General features: G+C 38.3%; 1 protein-coding gene across 2 annotated transcripts; it reads right to left on the reverse strand.

Moving 5' to 3' along the window:
- Positions 1-995: 995 nt before the first annotated feature.
- Positions 996-25157, reverse strand: LOC105061396 (DExH-box ATP-dependent RNA helicase DExH6). 2 transcript variants are annotated; one of them, XM_073251536.1, is made up of 15 exons: positions 24883-25157; positions 19552-19642; positions 16411-16726; positions 16210-16284; positions 15398-15442; positions 11333-11423; positions 11179-11237; positions 9479-9640; positions 6910-6962; positions 5330-5363; positions 5113-5202; positions 4017-5021; positions 2857-3933; positions 1794-2197; positions 996-1305 (listed from the first exon to the last, which is right to left on the reverse strand). In XM_073251536.1, the coding sequence occupies exons 1-15, from the start codon at positions 25001-25003 to the stop codon at positions 1227-1229; spliced, it is 3702 nt and encodes a 1233-aa protein (XP_073107637.1). In that variant the 5' UTR covers positions 25004-25157; the 3' UTR covers positions 996-1226. The 2 variants fall into 2 exon arrangements, with proteins under 2 accessions (XP_073107637.1, XP_073107636.1); XM_073251535.1 differs by lacking the exon at positions 996-1305 and having other exon boundaries at positions 1566-2197.

Raw genomic sequence — 25157 nt, forward strand, 5'->3', positions numbered from 1 at the left:
ACTCGCTGAGATTGACGATTCTCTCTGTGTTGCATCCATGGCGCTTAATGGTTACAACATTGGCTGGCAAATTGGGGAATACGGCTTTGAGTCGGGGCACCCCGCCCCGGGAAACCCCTCTTGTATTCGTTGGCCTAACTTTCTCGTGTTATGGTCGACAGCGTTTTTTCTCCGGGGTATGGGAAGAGTCACTTGAGGGTTAGTGATGCGACCTTCTGTAAAAGCATCACGCGGGTGAACGCCCTTGAACGCGGGCAAGGCGCGAATACAAATACGAGACACTAAACCCAGTGTGAAACCAATCAACATAGCATAAGGTGTAGGACGGTTGTACCCCGTACCGTATCCCCCTTCCCTGAATTTCTTAGGCCCGAAACCCCTCAAGTGCCTCAAGTAGGTCTTGCAGTGATTAACGGACGCCTTGAAAGTGCCGCCTTCCGAAAAAAAAAAAGGTCAGGGCATTCGAGAACAGTAAGAGCTGATTCGACGGGATGCTTATTCGAGCGTCGTAAGCCCTTCGAGAGGAAGATGAATGTCAATATGCCATTTTCTCGGTGGAGGAAAGGAATTTCTGATTCGACTTTTGTTTAAATAAAATGTTTCATTGATTCCATGTCTAACAAAAAAAATCCTTTCATTTCTGATCTTCCTATTCACTTCCAATAGACCCCTTATCTCCTAATTCCTTCCATTATGTCAATAAATTTTCTATAATAATTCACAAATTTGAATCAGAATATATCCATGAGACCGATATGGAGATAATGCACCATGCCTGTCCCTGAGTGTCTCTATGAAAAGATCTCAATGCAGAGCATCTTATACATATGGCAATCCCACAAAACAGCTTCAAGCTTCCACCGGTTTCGTACTAGCATTACAACCTACCAGACGGCACCTCCCAATATTACTGGAGCATCGCAGATGCACAAGGGTTAAAAGTCTGAGAAGGTTGCAGATGACCCCAATCAAAACTTAGTAGAACATTTTTCAATAACACTATCTGAAAAATGATAACGTCCAGACCAAGCTTTTTTGGCCAAAGAATGTCTAGGTTAATAAATATCATATTAAGAATCACCAGACAAGAGGATCATTTTATAAAAACTAAAGTGACGAAGGATTAATAAATATATATTATTCTACAAGTATTTCTGTTTTCCTAACTGAAATAGCCCTGTTGAAATCAACAATTGCCCCATTCTTTCTTCTGCTGCTCTGTTTCGCTACTGTTTTCGTTGCTCTGTGACATGCTCAAAGGCTCCATACCTGCTAACAATCCTGACAAAGATGTAGATTGTATCACTGCATTAACACATTGATTAGCAGTACAGATCCCACCACTTTCTTAAATAAAGTGGAAAGCTGAACCAACTTCTCAAGACCTCTAGCATGCTGCCACCAAATGGAGTCCTTAACCAGTGCAGTCAGAATCACCGGATCAGTAAGAAACAAGCAATAGAGTAAAAAATCAATTGCTATAGAGCAGAACACATCTGGTGAACTTATGTCCAAGGCAAAATAGCTTACGTGGCAGCAGGCAGTCTCCTGAACAACTCAAAGCATTCATCACAAACATTTTGCTTTGATCATTGATGTTGAATAAAGTCCTGCAGTACCTCAAAAGATAACCAAAGATTTTGGTTAGATATTGAAGAATAATCCATTGCTAACCCTTGGGTAGACCTATCCAATTTTAACATCATATGGATACCTCAATGGGGCCTAGATATCAAGCCAACATAGTCGAAAATGATTAAAAATGGGCTTCAGACCCATCACTTCCTTCTCACTGGGACCCACTTTCACGCTGCCGTTTAAACGACCTGATCCTTGATGCAGCACCACCAGAACCTCCTCCATCTAAGGGAGGCCCTTGTTGTTGGAGCCTGTCAACTGAGGCATGTGGCAGCGAGCGTGTTGAGATGGCACTACCATGCATTGATACCCTGTTCTTGTGGAAATGAGATTTTTTTCTGCCTTTATCCGAGATCAAAGAAATAAGGAATTTGCCAGGTGAAATATATCCAGTTGCTCTTCTTCCCTGCTTCGTGTCAGTGGCATCTGCCTTCAATTTTTGGGGATCCATCGATTCGACAGGCACCATACTCGGCAATCCATCATATGAAAGAATACAAGCAATGGTATACATGGATGCTCCAAGTGCAGGAGGTAGAACTTCCTGTGGATATTTAACCTGCAAAGGTATATACTTTCGGTAAGGATTCAACCGAACAGAGAAAATAAGAGCAGTGTAACTTTAAAGACCTACACATACATAGAAAAGCCAAGAATATCGTACAGATATGCATGTAAATTGAATTCATCAAAGCATACAAGTCATCATTATTACAACAGAAAAGCCACACTCATTTAGAACTTGGTGCCGTATGGCCTCATTGCCATGACCAGCTTCATACCAAGTGACAGATATTAGAATGAGGTACAAAGCAAGCTGAATCATCCAAAAAGTAAAATAAAACTGAAAACTGGAATGTCCTCCAGGGAGTGGGGGTGTGACCATTAAGGCACAACCAGTTCACCCTGTTATACAACTGGTTTAAATGTTCACACTTTTCCAGATAAAGTTGCCATAACCATTCTCGTAGTACTTTACAGCCAGTTGGCAAATGTAACAGGACCAACAAATAAGTTCAAACCTTTTTTCAAATTAAACAAAACATTTAAAATACTTTAAAATGTGACAGGAAAATAGCAGGATTTCTCTAACATTCACTTTAGCCTGTCAAAAATCAGAAACTTCAAAAGATGTTAGCAGTGATCAAAGAGGACAAACTAGTAGATATTCGCATCACCAAGAAACTGTGAAGTTATGTGCAGACGAGTAAATCTTACTTTGAATAAGATAGCAGCAGATAGCCGTTCTCGTAAACAGTAAATCTGAGCAACGTCAAGTGCTGTTGATTCAAATCTTAGCCATCGGTCAACGACAACTGATACAGTGTTATCAGGAGAAGACATAATCTCCTCTCCCCTCTTTTCAGAAGAGGTGTTCATCTCCATCTCATCTTCCTCACCACTGGAAGCTTCTTCATCTTCATCACTTTCGTCATCGTCATTTGCAGGAGCAACAACCATCTCCATTGCAAGTAACAACAATGGATATGGCCCAGCCAGAGAACAATTTTTTATGTACAGCCCCCCATCTCCACGGGTAACCTCATCATAAATTATAAGCGGGCTACCAGTAGATTTGTTAAAAGATAAATTAAAGTTCAAGGAATGTGGATGCAAACGAACTTTGGCACCGCTAGCTGTCTCCACAATAGCTCTTTTACCACTATTTCTGCGACAAGGGAGCAATCTTCCCACCATGGGATAAGTACCAGCCATGAGGACCGCCCGCAGGATGCCTGGATCTTGGGCATTTAAACTACAGTTAGATATATCCAAAGGAATAAAACCATTTTTTGCCAATTCGCTCTGAAGCTGCTTCCGCATGTTAGACAACATGTTCATGGTGTTTGAAGAGACAAAATACTTGGAGCAAAACTGTGATTCTTGACCCCTGTCTTTTGCATGCTTCCAACAATCAAATGCTGCAACGATTGCAAGCTGATCACTATAGCCACCATACAAGGAAGCCAGTTCAACTTTGGCTGCTGCAGCTCTCTTCCTCTCATCAGGAGCCATTGGCAGAATAAACGGTTCTCTATAATCTAATGCACATGCTAGTGTTAATGCAGGATCTAGGCAATTCATCAAGATAGCAAATAATAGCATCTTGCTGGTTGATGGATGAACAGGAAGGGAACCAAGCTTTTCCCCAAGATCCGTAAGCTTTTCATCATCTGTTAAGGCACCAATGTCTTGAAGAACAATGATTGCATTATGGATAGTTTCTGGAACTGGAGGGTCCAAAGTTCTCTGCAAAAAGTCTACTATTCCACAATCTGGATCAAGCAACTTGACCTGCCAGGAGAAAAGGTTTAGGTAAATCAATTAATGTTAGTCTAAATCATAAATGGATCAGGAAAAATGAAGTAAAAGCTTGCCTGCAAACAGAGTTCCTCAATTGGCATCCGTTTTATTTCAGGAACTTGGTACTCTGGTAGAGATGCTGCACGTGTTCTCGAGTACAGATGGTAACAACTTCCAGGCTGACAACGACCAGCACGTCCCTCACGCTGCCTTGCACTAGCTTTTGAAACCCAAGAAGACTGCAGAGTAGATACATTGTTATAAGGATCGTAACTTTTTTCTTTCATCCGACCACTGTCTATAACATACACAACATCATCAATGGTAACCGCAGTCTCTGCAATGTTTGTTGAGAGAATGATTTTACGGGCACCAGCAGGTGGACATTTGAAAACTTTCTTCTGCTCTGCAGATGGAATCATAGAATGGAGGGAGAGAATCACAAACTTCGATGGATCTCGAAAAAATGGAGATGCAAGCAATCTCTCTCTGGTTTGATTTATGTCATCCCATCCTGGAAGAAACACTAGGATAGCTCCCTCCTTGGAATCAGTACATATTTTTCTTAATAACCTCTCTATCAGTAGAGTGTCAATGTGCTCCGGGTTAATGCTTGCTAGGTATTTGCTAAGTAGCTCCTCCTCCTCTGCTGACTTTGATATATCTTTCTCCATGTGTTTTTTAATAATTTCACAGACCTGGAGCTGATTCTCTCGTTGAGCCCAATCCAGAGCAGAGCTTCCATCTTGGGCACATAAAGAGCAGTCAGCACCAAATGACAGGAGCATGCATACATCTCCTATTCTACCCTTCCCAGCAAACACCATCAATGATGATACACCAGTCAACGAATGCTGGTAGTTGTAGACTTTTGGTGTTTGCTCAGAAGAAATCAGTTCTAGCAGTGGGTCAAATTCATCATTTGACAAAGCCAGATTGATCGATTCATCTAGGGCATTTTTGTAGTCTTCTGTCAATGAAGTGCCTTCCTCCACACCACTTGTGGCCACAGGATTCAGATGGTTATCATCTGTAGATTTTAAGATAGAAAGGACATCCTCCAAATAGAAAGTTTTGACCTGAAAAAGAGACACTATAGAATTACAAAAGACTAAATATAGCTTATGAGCTTGAATAGATAGTTGAAAGGCACATGAGAAAGATTCTTACAGGATATGTAAAGCCAGGGACCTGAATAATGGGGCATCCATTGAAGTACTGCGAAAATCGCTCAGCATCAATGGTAGCACTCATAAGTATCTGTGGATAGATCATTTACAATATTAGACTACATTAAAGCAGTTTAATTTACCAGAATAATTATAATTAAATTATAAAATGAGCTTATCTAGTAAGAAAACTAATATATAAAAAGAATTGTGCTCACCATTCGTAGATGAGGAAATGAAGGCAGGAGGTCTCTGCAAATAAGCACGTATGGTATTAAAAGAAGTTAGGGAACCAAAATTGTTGTTAACCAGAAACTTAAAAATCATGCCATTTCTTGTGTCCCTATGCTCAAGTTGATAAACCAAAACCAACATGTTTGCCTGAAACTGATCCACTAAAATTTCGGCTGAAATCAGTTTATGAGGCCAAATTCTTCACATATATGACCCATCCATGTCATTCTTTCTCATTACTACATTTCTCATTGTTTGTTGAGGAAAAGCATTTTCTCTATGTTAAACTTAGATTTGGCAAGTCCCGATAAGATTGAGAACCATTGCAGTATCAAGTTTCAAAGGATTTTAGAGGACAATAAACTTCATGACATAGGTTTGGTGATTCTTGGACACAATATTGTATTGCCCAGACTTTCATATGTCAGATTGTCATCAAAAATCAAAATGATATATTATTTTCTCTATGTTAATCTTTTAGTTTTCTCTATCCTTTAGACATAGTAATTTTTGACTGCCTTGGGAAGATACTACTAAATTATACATCTAAAGGTCTGAAACAATGTATTGAAATGATATCTTATTTATTTTCTTGACTTTTTTAATTGTTGCTAACCATTTCTGTAGTATCAATTGATTTTATTTTTTTATAATTTTCAACCAAAACTTCCAAAACTGAATCTGAAACCACCAAAACCATTAACCATAACTCATTTAGCCTATAGTCAAAACCAAAAGCTAAACCAGTTTTTCAACCTTAGGGGTAAAGAAGCACCTAGCAGATCAAATGATGGATACAGAGTATAGCATCATGATGCTTAAAATGATAATGCAGCAGCAGTCACAGCGACATTAATGTCAAATGGGCCATCCATGGTGTTTGAACACCCAAAAGTTCACCAAATCACCCTTCCCAATCTGGATTCAGTAGTGAAGATCAATGGCACAAGGCTTTGTCAATGAATTCAATGATCAGGAAAAAGGTGGATTAAATATGTTTTTATCTTAATAATAAAAGAAAAACATTGCCCAAATATTTTGTATATGAACCCATAAGGGTGCAATGATGATTCAGCCATTCTGAGAGTATTTTAATTTGTCATACAGAATTTGATATAAGATCACCGAATCCTTGAGTACAGAATTCTTACTTGATGAATGCACTCCCCTAGCCAAAGACCTGGTGATTATCACACTCCTTATTCTTTAAACACAAATATACAAACCAGGGAGGGAGGACATTCATCTTAAAAAAAAAAAAATATATATATATATATATATATATATATATATATATATATATATATATATATACACACACACATACATACATACATACATATATAGTATTTGTCAAATCCTATTAATTTATGTCATGATGTCCCTTTTCTTTTCCTATAAAGGACCCACTAAACCTCAGAACTTTTAAGCTTCTACATCATAATGATAACTTATGCCACATCTATATATCCATAATATAAAATGCAGAACAAAATCCAACAGTGATGTTTGTGTCCATGGTGAAGTAACCTGACACCAGATAAAGTGGTCCCTTTTCAAGTACCTGAGAATTGTCAGCATAAAATCAGAAAACCTGTCCCTTTCATGAATTTCATCCTGAAAAAGAAGAAGAAGAAGAAAAAGATCTTTCATGGTCATAGAATACTGAATCACAAGATAACAAAACATAGTGCAATCAAGGCATAATATTTTGCAAGCTAATACAATGGTTCTGGAATAATGTGACAATTTCCAAGTCACCAAACAAAATCAGATCCACTACTGTTAAAACGAGCATTACCAATTCACAAATGCAAAATCACATATTGATGTTGTCTGTATCTGCAGGTATTTGGACAACCATCCCCACTTAGGGGGAGTTAGGGTCTGGAATCGGAATGGGAATGGATGACTCCCATCCCAACCGTTTGATTGGGAGGAGTCCCATTTCGATTCTGTGGCAAAATGGGAATGGTCCAATCTACCTAAAACTCAATCCCTACTCTCCCCTAAGGATTCAAATCTCCATTCTGATTTCGATTTCGGTCATGAACCAAACGCTTCGGAGGATTTGGCCATTCTGATTCCAATTCCTATCCATTCTGATTCCGATTGCGAACCAAACACCCCCTAAATGGAATTAGGCATCAATAATGCACTCCCATTTTTGGAAAAATAGAACTTACAACTTGTGCTTATGTCTTGCTAAACGATGTGTATCTGTTTAAAAAGTTAACTATCTGACCTTATCATTGTCAAGTGAGACTTCCAAAGATATCATCTCAATATATATTGGCAAGTTCGCTTGAGGAGAATCTTTTCTATGATCATACCCAAATCATGTCATGCATGAATAGGCTCCGTAACATCCCATATAATAGAATAAATGCTGTGGCATGATCCAATGTTCTATCTATTCCACTTAATTTTATTTATAGTGTAGAAATACATTCATTTCCTCTACATCAATATATATATATATATATATATAAAGGCTTCGAGCCATTACACAAACATTCCAAGAACTTCTACCAACAAGTCAAACAGCACATAGTGAGATGCATAAGTATAGGTAAATTAAAATGCGTATAGAAAAGGATATATCACATGACTCATGTAAATATACTCGGTAAGGTGCTCTCTCTCTCTCTCTCTCTCTCTCTCTCTCTCTCTCTCTCTCTCTCGCACGCACATGCACACACATATGAGATCAGCTAGTTTTAAGTCCCAAGTGACCAGATATTATAGAGCTTTTCCATTTCCTTCTAATAAGGGTGGCAATTGGGCAGGTCGGGTCCAATATATATCAAGCTTAAACCGACCCATTCATTAAACAGATCAAAAATACAAAACCCAACCTGACCTAGATTACCCATTTAATAAATGGATTAAAGTATGTTAAACAAGTTCGAACAGGTTAAGCAGGACTTGAATGGATCAAATGCATTTTAAATGGATCAGATCATTAAATGGGTTGGATCATGACTTGACCCAACTAATAAATAGGTCAAAATGGGTTTAAACAGATATGGACTCTAAACCTAAACCTGACCTATTCAATAATTGGGTTAGGTCAAGTCACCTTTATGACTCGAACCCATTTATGCCAAACATGAATCTATTTAAAGTGGGTAAGTTGCAGGTCTAGTCATATATTGCCACCCCTACCTATAGGGCTGAAATTGGGCTCAGGCCGACCCGAGGCCTATCAAATTGGCCCGACTTCAGATCGAGCTTCGGCTAGGCCCGAAACAATTCAGACCAAGCTTGGGCCCAATTATAGGGCTCGTTTGTCTTTCAAGCCAGGCTCGGATATACCTTTAGCCCGACCCGAGCCTGAATTCAAACCCGATCAATAGCCTGAATATCTGACCCGAGCCCGATCCCTAATCAAGTGGGTTTAGCCGTTTAAGATGAGTCATGAGTTAGCCTGATCCCTAGCTAGTAAGCTAATTGTGATGATAAAATATTAGAATATTTATAATATTTTAGACTATTGTTTGCTTTCCTTATTCATGTATTATCCTTTCATTTTTGTAGGTTCGGACCAACCCAATATTTGGTCCAAATAAGTAATTCAGGCAAGTCCAACTAAGTTCGGCCCAAGCTCAGGCCTGAATTTCTTAAAAAATTTCTGGCCTAAACCTGGCCCCAAGCCCAAAAAAATATTTCCAACTAAGCTTGACTAGGGATGTGGCTGACCCAGCCCGACCCATTTCCAGCCCTACCTACCTATTGCAATGATGCCTATTAAGGAAAGGGAATAGGGTGTGGCAATTATATAAATGATATCACAACTTGTTCCAAATGGGCCTCACCCTTTTATTGTGAAGCTTTAAATAGAAATCTAATTCTCTATTTTATTGTTGTAAAAGGATGAAGTGACAAAATTTTATGTAGAAGATTATTGCATGAACTCAACACGAAGACTTTGTGAAGCAGAAGGCCCTCTTGGAAACCAATTATTTCTATTTGAGCATCTATAAAAGAAATAGATTCCCCCATCAAGTTCCCGTAGATCTGATAAATCTAAATTACTGAAGCCTTAATCCCAACCCATATAACAACAAATATTCAAATAGCTTCATAGGAACAGATTTCACAATTTCACATGAAATAGATATAAAACTTACCACAATAATGTGGGTTATTCCCATGACACCATCCTCGAGTTTCCTGTTTCCCATTTCTTCCCTGGATGAATTTGCACCTCCGCTGACCAATAATCTCAAAAGAATTCCATTAGTGCAGAACATTATGGATGAGTTCTTTCCACCTTTAGACTCCAGGCGTATCTGAAAGTTTTGAAACAGATATTGAATAACCGAGCATATGTCAATTGCAGATTCAGCTGTACAAAGCATGGTTATAAAATACACATTTTATATCAGTCTTGAGGAATGAATTTAACTATAATTACATGCTAGGAACCTTTTTTTAAGAAACAGCTAGAGAAAAATCCTCTCAACGGAGACAGAATGCAAAAATACCATTTCTTAGATATTTGACTAACCAACTAGATCTTATCTGTGGAGTCCTCAAGAAGCATATATGAATTAAACAAAAGAAGTTTCAAAATTGTTAGGGCAATGTACCAAGAAGGAATAAAAATAAAGTGCATTTTATGTGTCTCATACCAATGCTTAAAATTTATGGTAGTTGACACTGGAGTTGTTGGTCATTGGCAACTGATATAAAATAACATGTTCTTGATATAGAATAGTTCACGAAGCCTGGTGATCGATGTATGAGATTTTAGCCATTGGCCACTACAGATTAGTATCAACCAGGATGCCCACTTTACTAGGTCCTGGGGACCCAGATCTGTCACAGGATGTGGTTCCTCCAGGCACAATCTGGGGTGACTGGGACAAACCACGGAGAACAAGTTCCTGAAACCCAGGTCACAAATAATAGGTTCCTAGTTTTGACAGCAGCTTATACTTAATCGAGGAGTACCCAGTGTGTTGATTTGAAAAGATGAGCTACAGTTCTCTAGATTTTTCCATAGGACGCAAGGGAACTTATAGAATCAAGAGGCATATGGTTATAAGTTGCTAAAGCAGGACCATGCAATTATAATTCACAGCCGTGCACTCAACTACAACTACATTTTTTGTTCTTTTGATGATAATCTACATTATTATGGGCACAAGAGGATTGTAGATTAGTTATTAGTGCATTGAGACTTAATTACGTAGTTCATACATTATAAATAAGAAATTTATCCACTACACGGGAGACAGCTGTTCATGGCATCCTGCTGTGTCACTGATCCCTCCATTCCTCTCTTGCTTTCTCCTTCCTCTCATTTTTCCCCTATTATCTACTCTTCTTTGTTCCATCTACCTGAGGCTTGGACAGTTGAACCCCCGTTGAACATTAAAAATTACAGGCAGGGATCTTTGAGTCCCTACACTTCCTAATTGAGGTGACCTTAGTGCATAATGCGACAATGAGGATCATTTGCCATATAACATACTTGATTACACAATTTCAGTCAAGCTAAATTGCTATATAATCATTATATTCAATTTTTAGCACAATCCACTTAAATGTGATAAATGCATGGCATAACTTGGCAATGGTATGTTCAATTCTAGCTCATCTTACATAATGAAAGTTACTTACTATCTTTATCTTTAAAAATAAATAAAACTTTCTTCTCCTGGACAAATTCCAAAACTCTTGCAAATTAGTATCACAAATATTAGAATTAAATAAATGACAAACTGGAGCATTAGTTCCACAGATCTCTTTTGATAAGGACATAGATAAGTATACTGGTCATAAAATTAGTAGAGCTCAAAGATATATTAAGTAAATCAATTACCTTATATCCAACATTTTCTCCAATAGTTTCCCCTCTTTCATAAGCAATTCTCTCAGCAACTGCACATTCCATAAGTTCAAGGATAAGCACAAGGTTTGCTAATCAACATCTAAAAGAGAATTATATCGAACACGAGATCATAAGGTGAAAGTACCTGAAATGGCTGATAGGCGCCTGGGTTGTGTACACACAATTTTACATGCCTCACCTTTTGCCCACATATGATCCAAGATATATTGAGGGACCTGAATTTTGTTGGAGATAATTTAGTCAGCCTAGAAAGAAAACAATCTAAGAAAGCAAAGATCCATTAATACCTTTAGGGTGCGTTTGGTTGCTCATGAGTGGGCACCTAAGTCACTTCATTGTGCAAGAACTGATTTCTGGTGTTTGGTTGTCCTAAAGAGGCCCAGCGTGGGGTGGTTACCACTTTTAGAGGATCCCAACTAAAAATGCCCTAGGTGACTTCGACTAGTGGGTAGCTGAAGTGACTCTAGCTGACCCATCCACTTATAGGCAACCAAACATGCCCTTAGTGAATTTTGGCATGTTTTGAAAAAATGGTACTCGTTATTGATATCGAGTTACTACATCCATAGATTAAAAAAAAAAAAAATTTAAGCTACTAAGAACCAATTTATAACAAGCTAAGATATTTTAGATACATCTACATGTAACAGACAACCTTAATAAGCGCATGGAAGGTTCAAAGTTATTTATGTAAAAACTAGATTAAATATAAAAACTTATGAGAAAATCCCCTCAAATGAAAGCTTCACTTAGAGAATAAAATTTATGTAGTGAAATATCAACATGGCATGCACCGAGATATTTAAACAAAAGCATGTATGTCTATCAACATCATCTTCTAGTTTTTCATTCTTCTGTCACTTGTCATTTAAAACTTGGCATTAAAGAAGGTAATCTAAGGAAATCGCAAAGAAAAGAAAAAAGATGAATCTACTTGATGATTGGTATATTTGCAACATCTCACTCGTACATCCTTTTTGTTGTTAGGTTTCAGGTATATCTTTGAAAGGGAAAATTTTCATGTTGTTTCAAAAATTCAAAGCAAAACTTGTTAAGGGAACAGATTGCTTTATGGGGGAAAAACATTGGAATTTCTTCACTAGCGTAACATAGACATTGCTTAAATGTCTACATGATAAATTTTACTAAGTTGTTTTGAGTGGTCATGAGGCTTAAAATCTTATTTCTATTTCCGAATTCTAGGTTGTGAACCCAATCAGCTTAAATGTCACAAACATCACATCTATGACTAGGGTAACAGTGAATCTCCTTCCACTGTTACTGAAATCCTATTAAACCATAGGAAGAGCCTGAGGCTGATGAGATACCACAATTGTTTGAGAACCAATGTCTGCTGTTTGGATACCAGACCCTATACTAGTACGATCCTATTATAGTATCGATACATGGTACGGTATGGTAAAGTTCCGCATATGGAGTGTCAGTACAATGTGGTACCGCATACTGATTCTGTACAATACCATATACTGGTACGGTACCGACCCGGTATCGCAAACCTTGTTGAGAACTACAATTTACTTGGTGATCCCATCACAAGGCAGTGCATGTGAGTCATTCAAGTTAAGGAGTATTTGTTGAAAGATGATGATCCCATCAACCAACAAAACACTTCAATTTTACGTTACCTCCAAAAGTAAATTTATTAAAAATATGCATCACAAGCAATGCCAATAACTATTTAGCACGTAGATAGTTCATTATGAAATGATACAAACAATATTTCCATATAATTTCCAGATTACTGATTAAAATACAGCTGAACTATTAACTAAAACTCAGATTCATGCATGTATTGAAATAGTTTTAATAGGATTAATTCTTCACATTACAAATTAGCAGATAATTAAGACAACCCCTGCAATAGGACATTTCTCCCAAAAGAATATGAACCCGGTTTCAACATCACACACCAAACTAAGCATAAGATTGATCTGATCAAAAAGATGAAAGAATTTTCTTCAACCTATCCAACTTGAATCTCTCAAAATAAAATAGAGAAAAATTAAGAATTTTTGAAAGCAGGGTTTTAATACCTCTACTTCCATCAAGGATGAGTAAAACCATCGTATAGGTACTTTATTTTTACTAGTGAGGCATGTCCCTTTTGAAATCTACTACAGATACTTTTTCTAGTGAAAAGAGGTTAGAATTTTCCCTAGTGGAAGTTATCACAAAAATCCAGATCTTCGCTTCTACATGAACTTTCCCTAGTACCATGTGACATAGTTCCTTCTGGATTGAAAAATATGCATGGTCAAAGTTTTATTATTTTTTTTTAAAAAAAAAACTTTTACATTGACCAACCCATTTTGAGGCCCAAATCTTATCATCAACCATGTCAGATGGGTGCAGTGAATCATTGTACCCAAGGATTGAAGTCCCAACAGAGCAGGGGTTGTTCCGACTGTCCCATCCCATTCCAGTGAGATTACGGTGTGTGGGATGTGTAGGATTCCAAAACACACTTCCATCCCCCCATCTCGGCCAGCCTGCCTTCATCCCAGTTGGGTCACGCATTGATATAGCCATCCAAGTCGAGGCATGCCCTCAACCCTTTCTGCTGATGACATTTTGGCTCATCGTTGGAAGGGAGAAAGAAGGGAAAATCGGTTTGGTCTTACCTTTTTACCCATGATGCACAACCAGTCAATGTCATCATCAAAAGGGTGGGAGGGGCTTGGTTCATAGGGCTCCTTTCTCTTCTTCTTCCTCCATTTTTCCTCCAATAGGATGCGACTCAAGCCCATCATGGGAAAGCCAGAAAATCACATGCCTCTTATTCCCTTCATGATGATGCAAGATCAGAGTATCTTTCATGCGAAAGAACTCTCCTTTATCATTTGATCACCAACCACACAAATCTCAAAGTGCTTAAAACTCCATTCATCCATCTACATAGATCTCAAAACAAACAATCGATGATTCAATGGTGGAAAGATGTCCCCTCCTCCCTCCCCACCTCAATGGTAGAAAGATGGTTCGATCACCAACCAGGAAGCTCAACCAGGATGGTCGCTGGGATAGGGCGGGATGCGAGGCGTCCCATTCGATGGGAAACTAGGACACCCCCATCCTATTGCCCGAATTCAAGAAAAGAACACCTTAATAGGATGTTGTACATGTAAGTTATGGCCTCCAGAAGTTTCAATACATAATTTAGCCTCAAATGTAGTGGATCTTGCTCTTGAACCCTGTCCAAACCTACCCGAAGTAGTCCACAACAAGTCTCATGATCCTCCTGGATCAAAGATGACAGTGATCATCCTGTTGGTTAACATAAGATATGAACCATTCCTTGAGACAGAAATATCTAATTTTCTGCCATCATCATCAGCCATCTGAATGTCATTATCTTCCATGGATATATATATATATATATATATATACATGCATGCATGTATATGCATATATGTATGTATGTGTGTGTGTGTGTGTGTGTCTACATGTATGCATGTATATGCATATATGTATGCATGTGTGCATGTGTGTGTCTACATGTATGCACGTATATGCATATGCCCACGTGCACGCGCAGTGCGTGCATGCATGTGTCTATATATATACATACATACATACATACAAGACTAACAATCTAGCATAGTGGAGAAATAACTAGAAACTCAAACAACAAATTTCTTATTTCCTTAATAGAAGCAATACTTTTTTGGGAAAAAAATGTAAAAAAGAAGCAAAACTGAAAAAACTACAAAACTCAGAAATGCAGGTTGGACCAGAACAATATAACTCACATAACATTGAGATGCAGATATATGCATGAAAACAAGGCATTGAAGTAACTTGAAACAAATTTTGTGTGCGCACGGTGCATGCGTGCATGTGTCTATACATACATACCTACATACATACAAGACTAACGATCTAGCATGGAGGAGAATTAACTAGAAACTCAAACAATGAATTTCTTATTTCCTTGATAGAAGCAATACTTTTTGGGGAAAAAAAAAATGTAAAGAAGAAGCAATACCGAAAAAACTACAAAACTCAGAAATGCAGGTTGGACCAGAACAATATAACTCACATAACATTGAGATGCAGATATATGCATGAAAACAAGGTATTGAAGTAACTAGAAACAATTTTGGCTGTAGTTTCCTATGCAAGATATGACAAATGTGCCAGAAAGAAGACAAAGTAAATAAGCAGAAACCTGAGTAGTTTTACCGCAACCAGTCTCACCAGAAATCAGCACCACCTGGAATTTGAAAAACAGAAAAATAAAGACTTGTCATCAGCTATATACAAAGTTCAAATAATCAATCCTCCTACATATTCTAAAACTTATATAAAAAGAAAAAAGTATAACCTCAGGCAATACGACGCTAAAAAACTGCTCAAAGAAGTTGCCAGTTAAATAAAACTGTGAAACAACAACATCATGAATTTGTTGAAGTGTGATCAATCAATTTTGTCCTCACCTACAGAATTATTCACCATTTGATACTTCAATTGTGATGATGCTCTAAATTAATGGCTTATCTATCTCTGTTGCCACATAAGCTTGTGAAAGCTTGCGTAAATGCATATGCTATGTTATATATGTGCACTTTCTTGAGTAAAGTATTAACTGTTAAGTACATATTCATTAGTTATTGATGGACCACATGTACAATTTAGTAAATTTATTTAACACAACTCTATGTAATCTAGCTGCAGGGATGAGCATCTTTTAAATTCTTTTTGGTAACACAAAACACAAATAATAATTCAAGGAGCACTACTGTTTCATGATTTATTCATACAAAAGAATTACATCATGTACAAACTGTTTGCTAAAATTTACTCAGGGTTTTCCCAACTTTTTGTGACTACATCACCTAGTAAGAAAAGAATATGAAGACCAATTAATACTACCAATCAAAAACTAGGTTAGATTGGTGTCATAATCAATTTGAGAGGTTTGCATATTCAAAGTCGAACTTCATAAAAAGAGAAGATAGATTGCAACAGGAATAGAGGGACCTGGTTAGTTTCCAATGTTGATGTGATGACATCCTTGAATGATGCAATTGGAAGTTTAGCTCTGTCTTCCATGATCTGCATATATATCCATTCATAGTTGGTCAAATCAAAACCTTGAACAGCTGTGTACAATAATCACATGAGATAAGAAGCAGAAGGTGAACTTGGAATTTCCAATTAAGTTTGGCAAAAGGGGATAACCTTTTTCAGCTGTGCGGACTCATTTATTTTAGATGCAAGCTGATCCATCTTCTTTGCAATTTCAGACTTGCGCATTGATGGCCTGGAAAAGCTACTATCTTGCTTCCATTGTCGTTTACCTGCCTTTTTGCTAGAATTCCTGAGTGCTTCTTCACTCAGTTCTCCATCATCAGGAGGAAAACGCGTAAATAGGTCCCGTAAAACATTGTTTGTTTCTTCTGAAAATTTCAAGCAAGTAACAGTTTCTTCTTCATTCTTAATAGCTCCCTGTTTCTTCCTCTTTTTGTATACAGAAAGGCATCTACGCTCCCCATACCTATCAAAATTTATGTTGATAAGTCAATTTAAAGTTTGATTAGCAATCTTCCACAATAAAAGTTGAATTATAGAATCCAAAAGATAAGGCATGCAAATCTAGCATCCTCCCATCTGTAAAACCAGAATGCCAATTTGCATATGGGGAAAACATGTGGATTAGTTCCAAATAGATGCACAATCTCTGCTTTCAAAATTAATATTGTAAAAAATATACAGAATTTGTGTTTATAGAAGCAGGTTATTTCCCAGAAAGGTTTCAAGCACCAAGCAAAGGTCCATCAAAAAGTAACATCAACAATAATGTGCATTCAAGGTGGCAGAAGCAGGTGGAGTAGCTGTTAAAAAGGAGACTTTGATTAAAGTGAGCCTATATCAAAGATTGGCCTCAACTCTCAAGCGTCATTCTAGTTTCATGTGTGAAGGGACTTTAGAAGATGCACTGTTATATTTAGTCATAAATCACATAGTTATCAAATCACCTATATTGTCATAGGCAGTGACCCTTGTAAAAGAATAGTGGAAACACACAATTAGGTGCGAACTTGCAGTTTTATACATGCATATACAAATAGATACATGAATGCAAGTATATACATATTGATGGAGGACGTTGGCAGCCCACTGAAAACCCATAGAAGGCATCCTGAGGCTGGTTCTAATGGTCAAGCCTTGATTTAGAATGTGTTGGATAATGTGGAGCCCTCTTAAGACCTTCCTTAGGGTCAAATTAGTCATTATAGAATCTTAATTTTATATTTCTCAGCAGCATTATAATGCTAGTTCATTTTTATTAATGTTTTCTTAAATTTTTAGAGTCAGGGGGATTTTTCTAATTTTCCAGATTTTCTGGACATGCGCAATATGGTTCATGGCTTGGATATTAGGTCTGTTATATTTTGGGGCTTTATTTATGGTCTTTAGTTGGATTTTATTAATCAAAGTTACAGATTTGCTATTTGGACTCCAAGTCCTAGTAGGAGTATGAGTATTAGAACTCTATAAATGGGGATGTAATATCTCATTATTAAAAAGGCTATCAAAATTTTAGAGAATTTTTCCAAGCAGATATACTTTCTTTTAAAGTTGTGAGATGCACTTCTAACCCTAGGTGTGATGCTTGCAGAACAGGCATGCTGCTTAAGAAATTCTCTCTTTTTCTTCCTTTCTTTAATTACAGCACCCTAAAATCTTAAAATCAATCTGATTCCATCCTCACTAAACCCTTGCAACCAAAAGCAACAAAATCCATAGCCACCCATCCATCAATCAGCCTTCAAATTCACAAAACAAACAATTTTTTAATCCTCTTTTTCTTCTTCCAGCTCACATAAAACCCTCATAACTTCATCTTTTTGACTCTATTTTACACCCAAGTTGCTCCCCATCCATATACCAAAATAAGTCCTAGCTTCTTACACAATTTCCCTACTCTTTTAGTCCAAAACAACCCACCAAGCATCCTTAATTTTCCCTAATCAAGGCACGCCTACATCACACATACATACACATGCACATAAAAAATAGAAGTTCCGTACCATTCAACAATGATATAGACTACAACAAATTACTAGAAACAAAAATTAATGTATTTTGGTTGTCGCTACCCTATACATCAGCTGAGTATTAAAACACGTGGTATCTATAGCACCGGTGTGTTAAAATGTGATGTGGCAAATAAATTTATGTTAAAATTGTAATCTATATTTCACATGCAGATAATAAAGAAATAGCTTTTATTCGAGGAGGAAAAGGGGAAACAGGAGAATTTTATAAATAGCTCTGATAACAATATCTCATTAACCAATAATTTATGGATTAATTGACACACTTTTGAATTATATACTTCAATTGCTTCTCTTTCCAAAACATTATTTAGAGAGAATCAAAAGGGAGGCAAGTTGCTTTATCCTCATAAAAACAAAAGTTAGTGTTACCAGGCTGCTGTTAAATAGTCAGCCACAAAGCTGCAGCCTGAGCATTAGATGGCCTTTAAGCACCAAGGTGGGACCAAATTCCTGCTCAAGAACCATGAAAGTGGCAAGTGCTTAGGCTGCTGCCTTTGACAATATCAATAAATCATAGGCAAAAACATGGTGGCGCCAAAGTTCCAAACAGTTGAAATCATTGAACAACTATCTAAGATGCACTAGAGTCAGAAAGAAAAGAGGGAAAAATGAAAGGTTGAATATTGAAAACTTCATCCACAAATCTAGCAATATATTACAAGACAGAACCAAAACCATGAGACCGTCTGTCAACGAGTATGCGTTTTCTTACAACTTTATGGTGGATTTCATTTAAAGCATGTTTGAGGTTCAAAGTGCTCGATTATCTTATCTATTCTTCTGAGATTAGTATGATCCCCTAACCTTTAGTTGATTTATATGTTACAAAGTATAGTAAATTAGCATCATGGATTTCTTTGCTTACACAATTAAGTTGTGGAATGAAATAGGCAACTAGTCTGAGGGCACAGAATAAAGTAAAATGAAATGGACTCCTTCCTGAATTAAGACCACAAATTTTAATATACAGGTGTTTAAGTTAAAAATTTTCCAAAATTGAAGCAGTGCAAATTATGCAGGGATTCCCAACACATATGCATAAAGGTTCAAAGTTAGCAGGAAAATCAAACTTCAAGGAAAATAAAGATAAGAAATGTGCTTCATCACTAAATCCAAAGTGTGACCATGAAATGAAAGATTCTGGTGCAAGTCAGGTAATGCATTGTCGAAATAAACAAAACATGTTATTGCTCAAAGGTGATGTTGTGTATGACATCTTCCATACAGAAGTGATTGATAAAAGCACTCTAATACTCACCCAGAACTTTTTGATATCATACCCATTTTTCTGCACATTTCATGAATTGCAGCTCGATCATGTTTCGACAAACCAGGTTCAAATGTGTAAACTGCAAGGCAACGTTTGCATCATACAAACAAGTTGGTAATCTAAAATATGGACTTGCGAAGTAGAATTGTATAATAAGCTATCTAGAAGACTAAAATCTCTATATACAATGGCAATCCTGATAAACTCATGCATTATGATGCATATGCATATAAAATTATTCACTAACTAATGGTCTAAGCAAAACTAGTAGCATAGGCATTATAAAGAGGTCAAACTAAGTACAGTCATCCTAAATGTGATAGAACAATAGATCTTTTTTGAATTTGTGAAGAAAAAAAAAAGAGGATTTAGAAAATTGATCCACACATGCACCAAAAAAAAAGGGAAAAATTATTAAAAATTTAAAATAGAATATCTCAAAAGAACCTCAAACTGAAAAAAACAAAAGGATATGCAGGATTGGTGTGCATCCTACCATGCATCATGATTATGTCCAAAGACAGAATAATCAACTGAATATTTCTATTAGATTAAAACTGGACTATAGCCTAATGGTTGCATCCCTCTACTTGAAAGAAGGTTCTAGCTTTTAATTCTGAATAGTGTTTCCTAAGAGTTAGGCCTAGGTAATTCTGATAGGTTACACTCTCACCATTATTCTCAGTATATATGAACAAATTGATATCAATACCCAATACAAAGGAACAAATACAGTTCCAGCTAGGACTAGAATACTCTCAGGGCCTCATCAACTCTGCTTCAACAAAAATTCTAAGTCACAATCATATCAAAGCATACATAAATAAGCTTGAGAGTCAAATTTAAATGGAGAACCTTGTATCTTAGTCACATGTGGAATCTATATAGCCTTACCATTGAAATAATCAACGTGACATGGAAATGACATGATAGCTAAATTACAGCCATTCCATATGGGCACATGAACAAAATTAAAATTTCTAAAAGCCAGCCTATATGCCATTCTATCTGATCCTCTAATCACAGTCCAACTGGACTCCAAGTTTTAAATCCCTTGAGACATGAATTCTGCAGCTTTCTTGCATTCTTTATTTAGCAGATGGACTGAGATCTCCATTACAGCAAATTCATACTAACAAAGTTAATATTACATGATGCAAGTTAGCACAAAGTTGTTCTTGCACAATCACATTACCGATGTAAAAGGATGCAATACAACATCAAAACCAAACTAAGAAAAAGCAATTAAAAAGAGCCCTCTATATCCAAGACTGATATAGTGTCGAAGCAAAACTAAATTTCAGTTAACAAGTCTCTTAAACTAAATAATAATGTTGTTGCTATGGTTTTCCAAGAACTGTTTATAGTGCTATGACTCATACAACTAGTAAGAAAATCTACCCAAATCTTTCAAAGAGGTAACCCTTGCTGACTTTAAATCAGAAAATACTATAACATGGTAGATTGGCATGGATCCTAGTGACATCTGACTAGCAGGATTTAGCTCCTACTCTGTTAGCAACTCCAGAATTGCACGAAGTGTTCTAAACAAGGTTCTCAGTTCCGGTACTGGTAGCCGTTCCGGTCGGCCAGCGGCATGGTCCGGTACGGTTCCATACCGGATCGGATCAGGGCGAACCGACGAAGGGAGGAAGGGATGTTCCGAGCAAGAGAAAAAGAGAGAAAAAGAGAGGAAGAGAAAGAGAGAGGGGAGTCCATCGGAGAGGCCATCGGAGGGCCTCCGGCTGACCGCCGTGGCCGTCGGGCGGTGTAAATGCAGCCTGCGGCTCCGCAATGTGAAACAAGGACGATCGCCCTTTTTTCACAGACTTTTTTTAAAAAGCCTAATAACAATGAAGCCGGCAATGGGTTTACCGGCTTCACTGTTTCTGATCTTTTTATAAAAAAATTGAAATAGTGAAACCGGTAAATTGATTGCCGACTTTACTATTTTTTAATTTTTAAAAAAAAATCCTAAAAAGTGAAGCCGGCAAACAAGGCACCGACTTCACTATTCTTCATCCCCTTTAAAAAAAGGCCCACACCCATTGCTTCCGCGACTCCGCCCACGCCGCTTCTGCCGTTCGATGGCCACGGGGACCACAAAAAGACCTCCGATGGCCTCTCCTTCGTCCCGTCCTCCCATCTCCAATGGTCTCCCCTCCTCTCTCTTTCTCGCTCGTCACGGCAACCCCATCAGGCGAACCGAGCCATGGCAACTTCCACCACCCTCCGACGGCTGCAAAGGGCCACCGCCGGCTTCCGACAGACTCTCCCTCTCCTCCTCTCTCTCCCTATCTCTGTTTCCCTCTCTTTCTTCTCCGGCATTGGTGTGTGCCATTTTCTCCGCCGGAACCATCCCAATTCCCCGCAGGTCCGATTCGGGTCATCCCGAACCGTCCGATTCGGGATGGTTCTGAAAACCATGGTTCTAACCTTATTTTATCCAAGATTAGTATGAGGACACTTGAGCTGACCTCTAGCTAACAAGTCAGTCAATAGATGCTAATGTCATGATGACACCTCTCCGTAAGGATATCCCCTTCTTTTATTGACAAAGTGGCCATTATGCTTTCATTACAACATTGGAGATAAGTTACAGGCTTCCCCTAACTAACTCTTTGGGTTACAAGGAGGGAAGGAAACTCTGTATAACAAAATAAGTGAGCCCACATTAGTAAGTCAGCCCACAAGTTTCCCACACGCTTCAATTATGGAGACAAGATATTGTAAAGCAACAAGAGCATGGCTGCAACATTAACCAGAATTTGTGTTACATGCCATGGAAGGGTAGTTAGTTCCAACCTATAGATAAGTGAAACAGGCTCCAGGAGCTAACTCCATTCCTTGGACTACAGACTTCACCTCAGCCTCCAACAAATTCTATGCTTCGAATCAGTCAGCACATACCAAAGTATGGCTCCCTGCGTCCCACAGTATGGCTCCCTGCCTCAGCTCATATAATGCTTCCTAGTCCAGACTAGTTGGTGCGATAATTGCAAGATCCATCACATACTGATCAAGCACAGCCCCTTGGAGGAATGCAACTCAACTAAACTTTATAGCTGGACGGATCTCATTCTCATGCCAGATGTAGATCCTCTTGGTGCAGATTAGACATGGAAAGGATTCCTCAGGTCGTTCCTGAACAAAGGAGGTTGCCCAATAAGGAGAAATTCAGATCTGATCTGCATAGTGTTCAAATTTCCTGTCCTACAACACACCAAAAGAAGTCCTTTACATTGGTTGTTGTCTAAGTCTACTGGAGGAAACTGGAAAAGGAAGTAGGTCAACTAGGGAGGTGAAGATAAGATTCAAGACCAATGATTGGTGAACCACCTCGAACCAACACCGACCTAGAACGAGTCAACAAGTCGGGTCGGTTTGGCTATAAATTCGTCCCCCTTGCCTCATTCGATGGTTCTCAAAGCGCTCTCTTGTTCGCATTCGATGCTTCTAGGGTCTCTTTTCTGCTGGACCCCGTTCACTTCACCAATCAACCTCCCCCCTATCTCTCTCTCTCTCTCTCTCTCACTCTACATCCACAGCAACACCCTCTTTCGTTGCTGTCACTTCTTCTTCGCCACCGAAAAGAACTAGGGTTCAAAAAACTTGTGGATTCCTCTCTCCACTCCTCTCTCTCACTCTCGCCTCTCCCGTGGCCATGGCTTTGTGTGGCCACTTCTTTGCCACTGGGATGATATAGGGTTCAGTATAAGGTATTCTTCTCCCCACTCTCTCTTCCCTCGTGCCCATGGTGGCCCTCCCCAAATACTAACCTTCCCCCCCATCTCTCCCCCTCCCTTCCTCCCTACCTCCTCCTCCCTCCCTCTTTCTCTTCCTCCTCTCCTTCCCCTCTTCCCACCTCTCCTTGATTTTGGTATGCCTTAGAACAGCATGGTATGGATGCATACTATACCAAACAAGTCGCTGGTTAGTACGACCTCCAATACCGATTCCACAAACCTCATTCAAAACTATTACCCAAACATGAAGGGGCCCAACGATGGTAACAAATATGGGTAGTAGTCTCGAAAACACAGGTAGCATCTGGAGCAATTCAATCTAAAATAGTTGCACTTATGATAGACATGGAAACATTTCTGTAGGAAAATATCTTGGATAGATAACGAATAACCACAACATATTACAAATCTAAGTAGGTGAATCTTGAATGAACAACGCAAGGCAATGATACACCACTTTAGTTGTGATGTTATGGTTCTTTAACTATGGCCAGCTTGGTCTTCCAAAAAAAGTTGATCGTGGAGTGCATATACATGTGTGTAATTGGCAGACCACCTCTCAAGAAAAATACTTGGAGGGAAGTGTCATTCCACCAACAACTGAGTGGGATGGGTGAATCAACAATGGATAAGTGTTTTAACCAATTCAAACTGCCAAACACAACGTACTATCTCAATAGTCTCCCTGCAATATCTACAAGTGTGTCAATACTAGCACCCAACCCACCTGCATGATAGTTTTTGAACCTACACCTCAGATCCAATGTCCACCAAAGCCAATGCTTTAGACGTTTTCCACACTTTTTAATGTGCCTTCTTCTCTAGACTGGTCAATGGTCAATAATTTTAGAGGGGGAAGGTTCTTAGTACATCAATGACATTCTAAACATCAACATAACCTGTGATTCAACTTCTAAGTGCATAAACCTTCTATTGATTATTACAATATCAATAAGTAAATTATGTGAATAAAAAAATACAAAAATACCCTGAAGTCGATAATTCATTCTCATCACCCAAGCATATATCCACAAAATTTCATCACAGAGGATGGAATGCACTGCTTTACAATTTACAACAACTATCCTCATTTTCCGACCATTAACTAGAAGGAATTCACTTTTCTTACTGCCCCTTGCAATAACACAGTTAAAGCAATAATATGCCAGACGCCCACATGACCAAATGTTCTAATTTCTTAATTCAAACCCCATACAATGCGATTAATAAAACCGGGAAAGAAAAAAAAAACCAAATTAATCATCCAGTACACAGTCAAAGTAAGAAAGATACATTCCATTAAACAAATAAAAAAACAAAAATGAATTTTCGAGCAAGAATCTTTACCAGAAAAATAAACTTAGTACCCGCAAATCTACAAAATCCCCATCGAAACTAAACAAAAAGAAAAACTCTGAAACAAGTATTCGAGTAACTCATAAGGCCCAAACTTGCCGGATTTCCTTGGTGAATTCCAATACCCAATACCAAATCCAGCCAACCAAGTACAAGAAAAACTACATCCAGAATGAAAAATCAAACGTTTTCTTTTAAAAGGATAGAAGGAGAGGACCTTCGGCATCTGAGACTCGAAAACCCTCGAGGATTTTGCCTATTCGAATGAGGGTGGCCTCGGTGACGACTCCCGGCTGTTGCTCCCCTCCCTTCCCCTTCTTCTGCCCCTTCCTCCCCATCTTTCCCACTTTCTCTCTCCCTCTTCTTCCTCTCTTCTACTTCGCCGCTGGGGCGAGTACGAAAAGGAGAGCGGGGAGCTCTGATAGTCTCGCTTGCTAGGTTCTTGGCTGCTTCTTCGAATTCGAGGGTTTTTACGACCCGTCGTCTCGTCTC

The sequence above is a fragment of the Elaeis guineensis genome, chromosome 2 (assembly GCF_000442705.2).
Source record: "Elaeis guineensis isolate ETL-2024a chromosome 2, EG11, whole genome shotgun sequence".
Classification (NCBI taxonomy): domain Eukaryota; kingdom Viridiplantae; phylum Streptophyta; class Magnoliopsida; order Arecales; family Arecaceae; genus Elaeis; species Elaeis guineensis.

Coding starts and splice junctions, on each gene's coding strand:
- LOC105061396 (XM_073251536.1), bottom strand. CDS start 25,003: ATGGGGAGGAAGGGGCAGAAGAAGGGGAAGGGAGGGGAGCAACAGCCG. Junction 9,641..11,178: donor GAGAAAATGTTGGATATAAG/GTAATTGATTTA, acceptor CAAAACTTTCAG/ATACGCCTGGAGTCTAAAGG. Junction 3,934..4,016: donor TTGAGGAACTCTGTTTGCAG/GCAAGCTTTTAC, acceptor TTCTCCTGGCAG/GTCAAGTTGCTTGATCCAGA.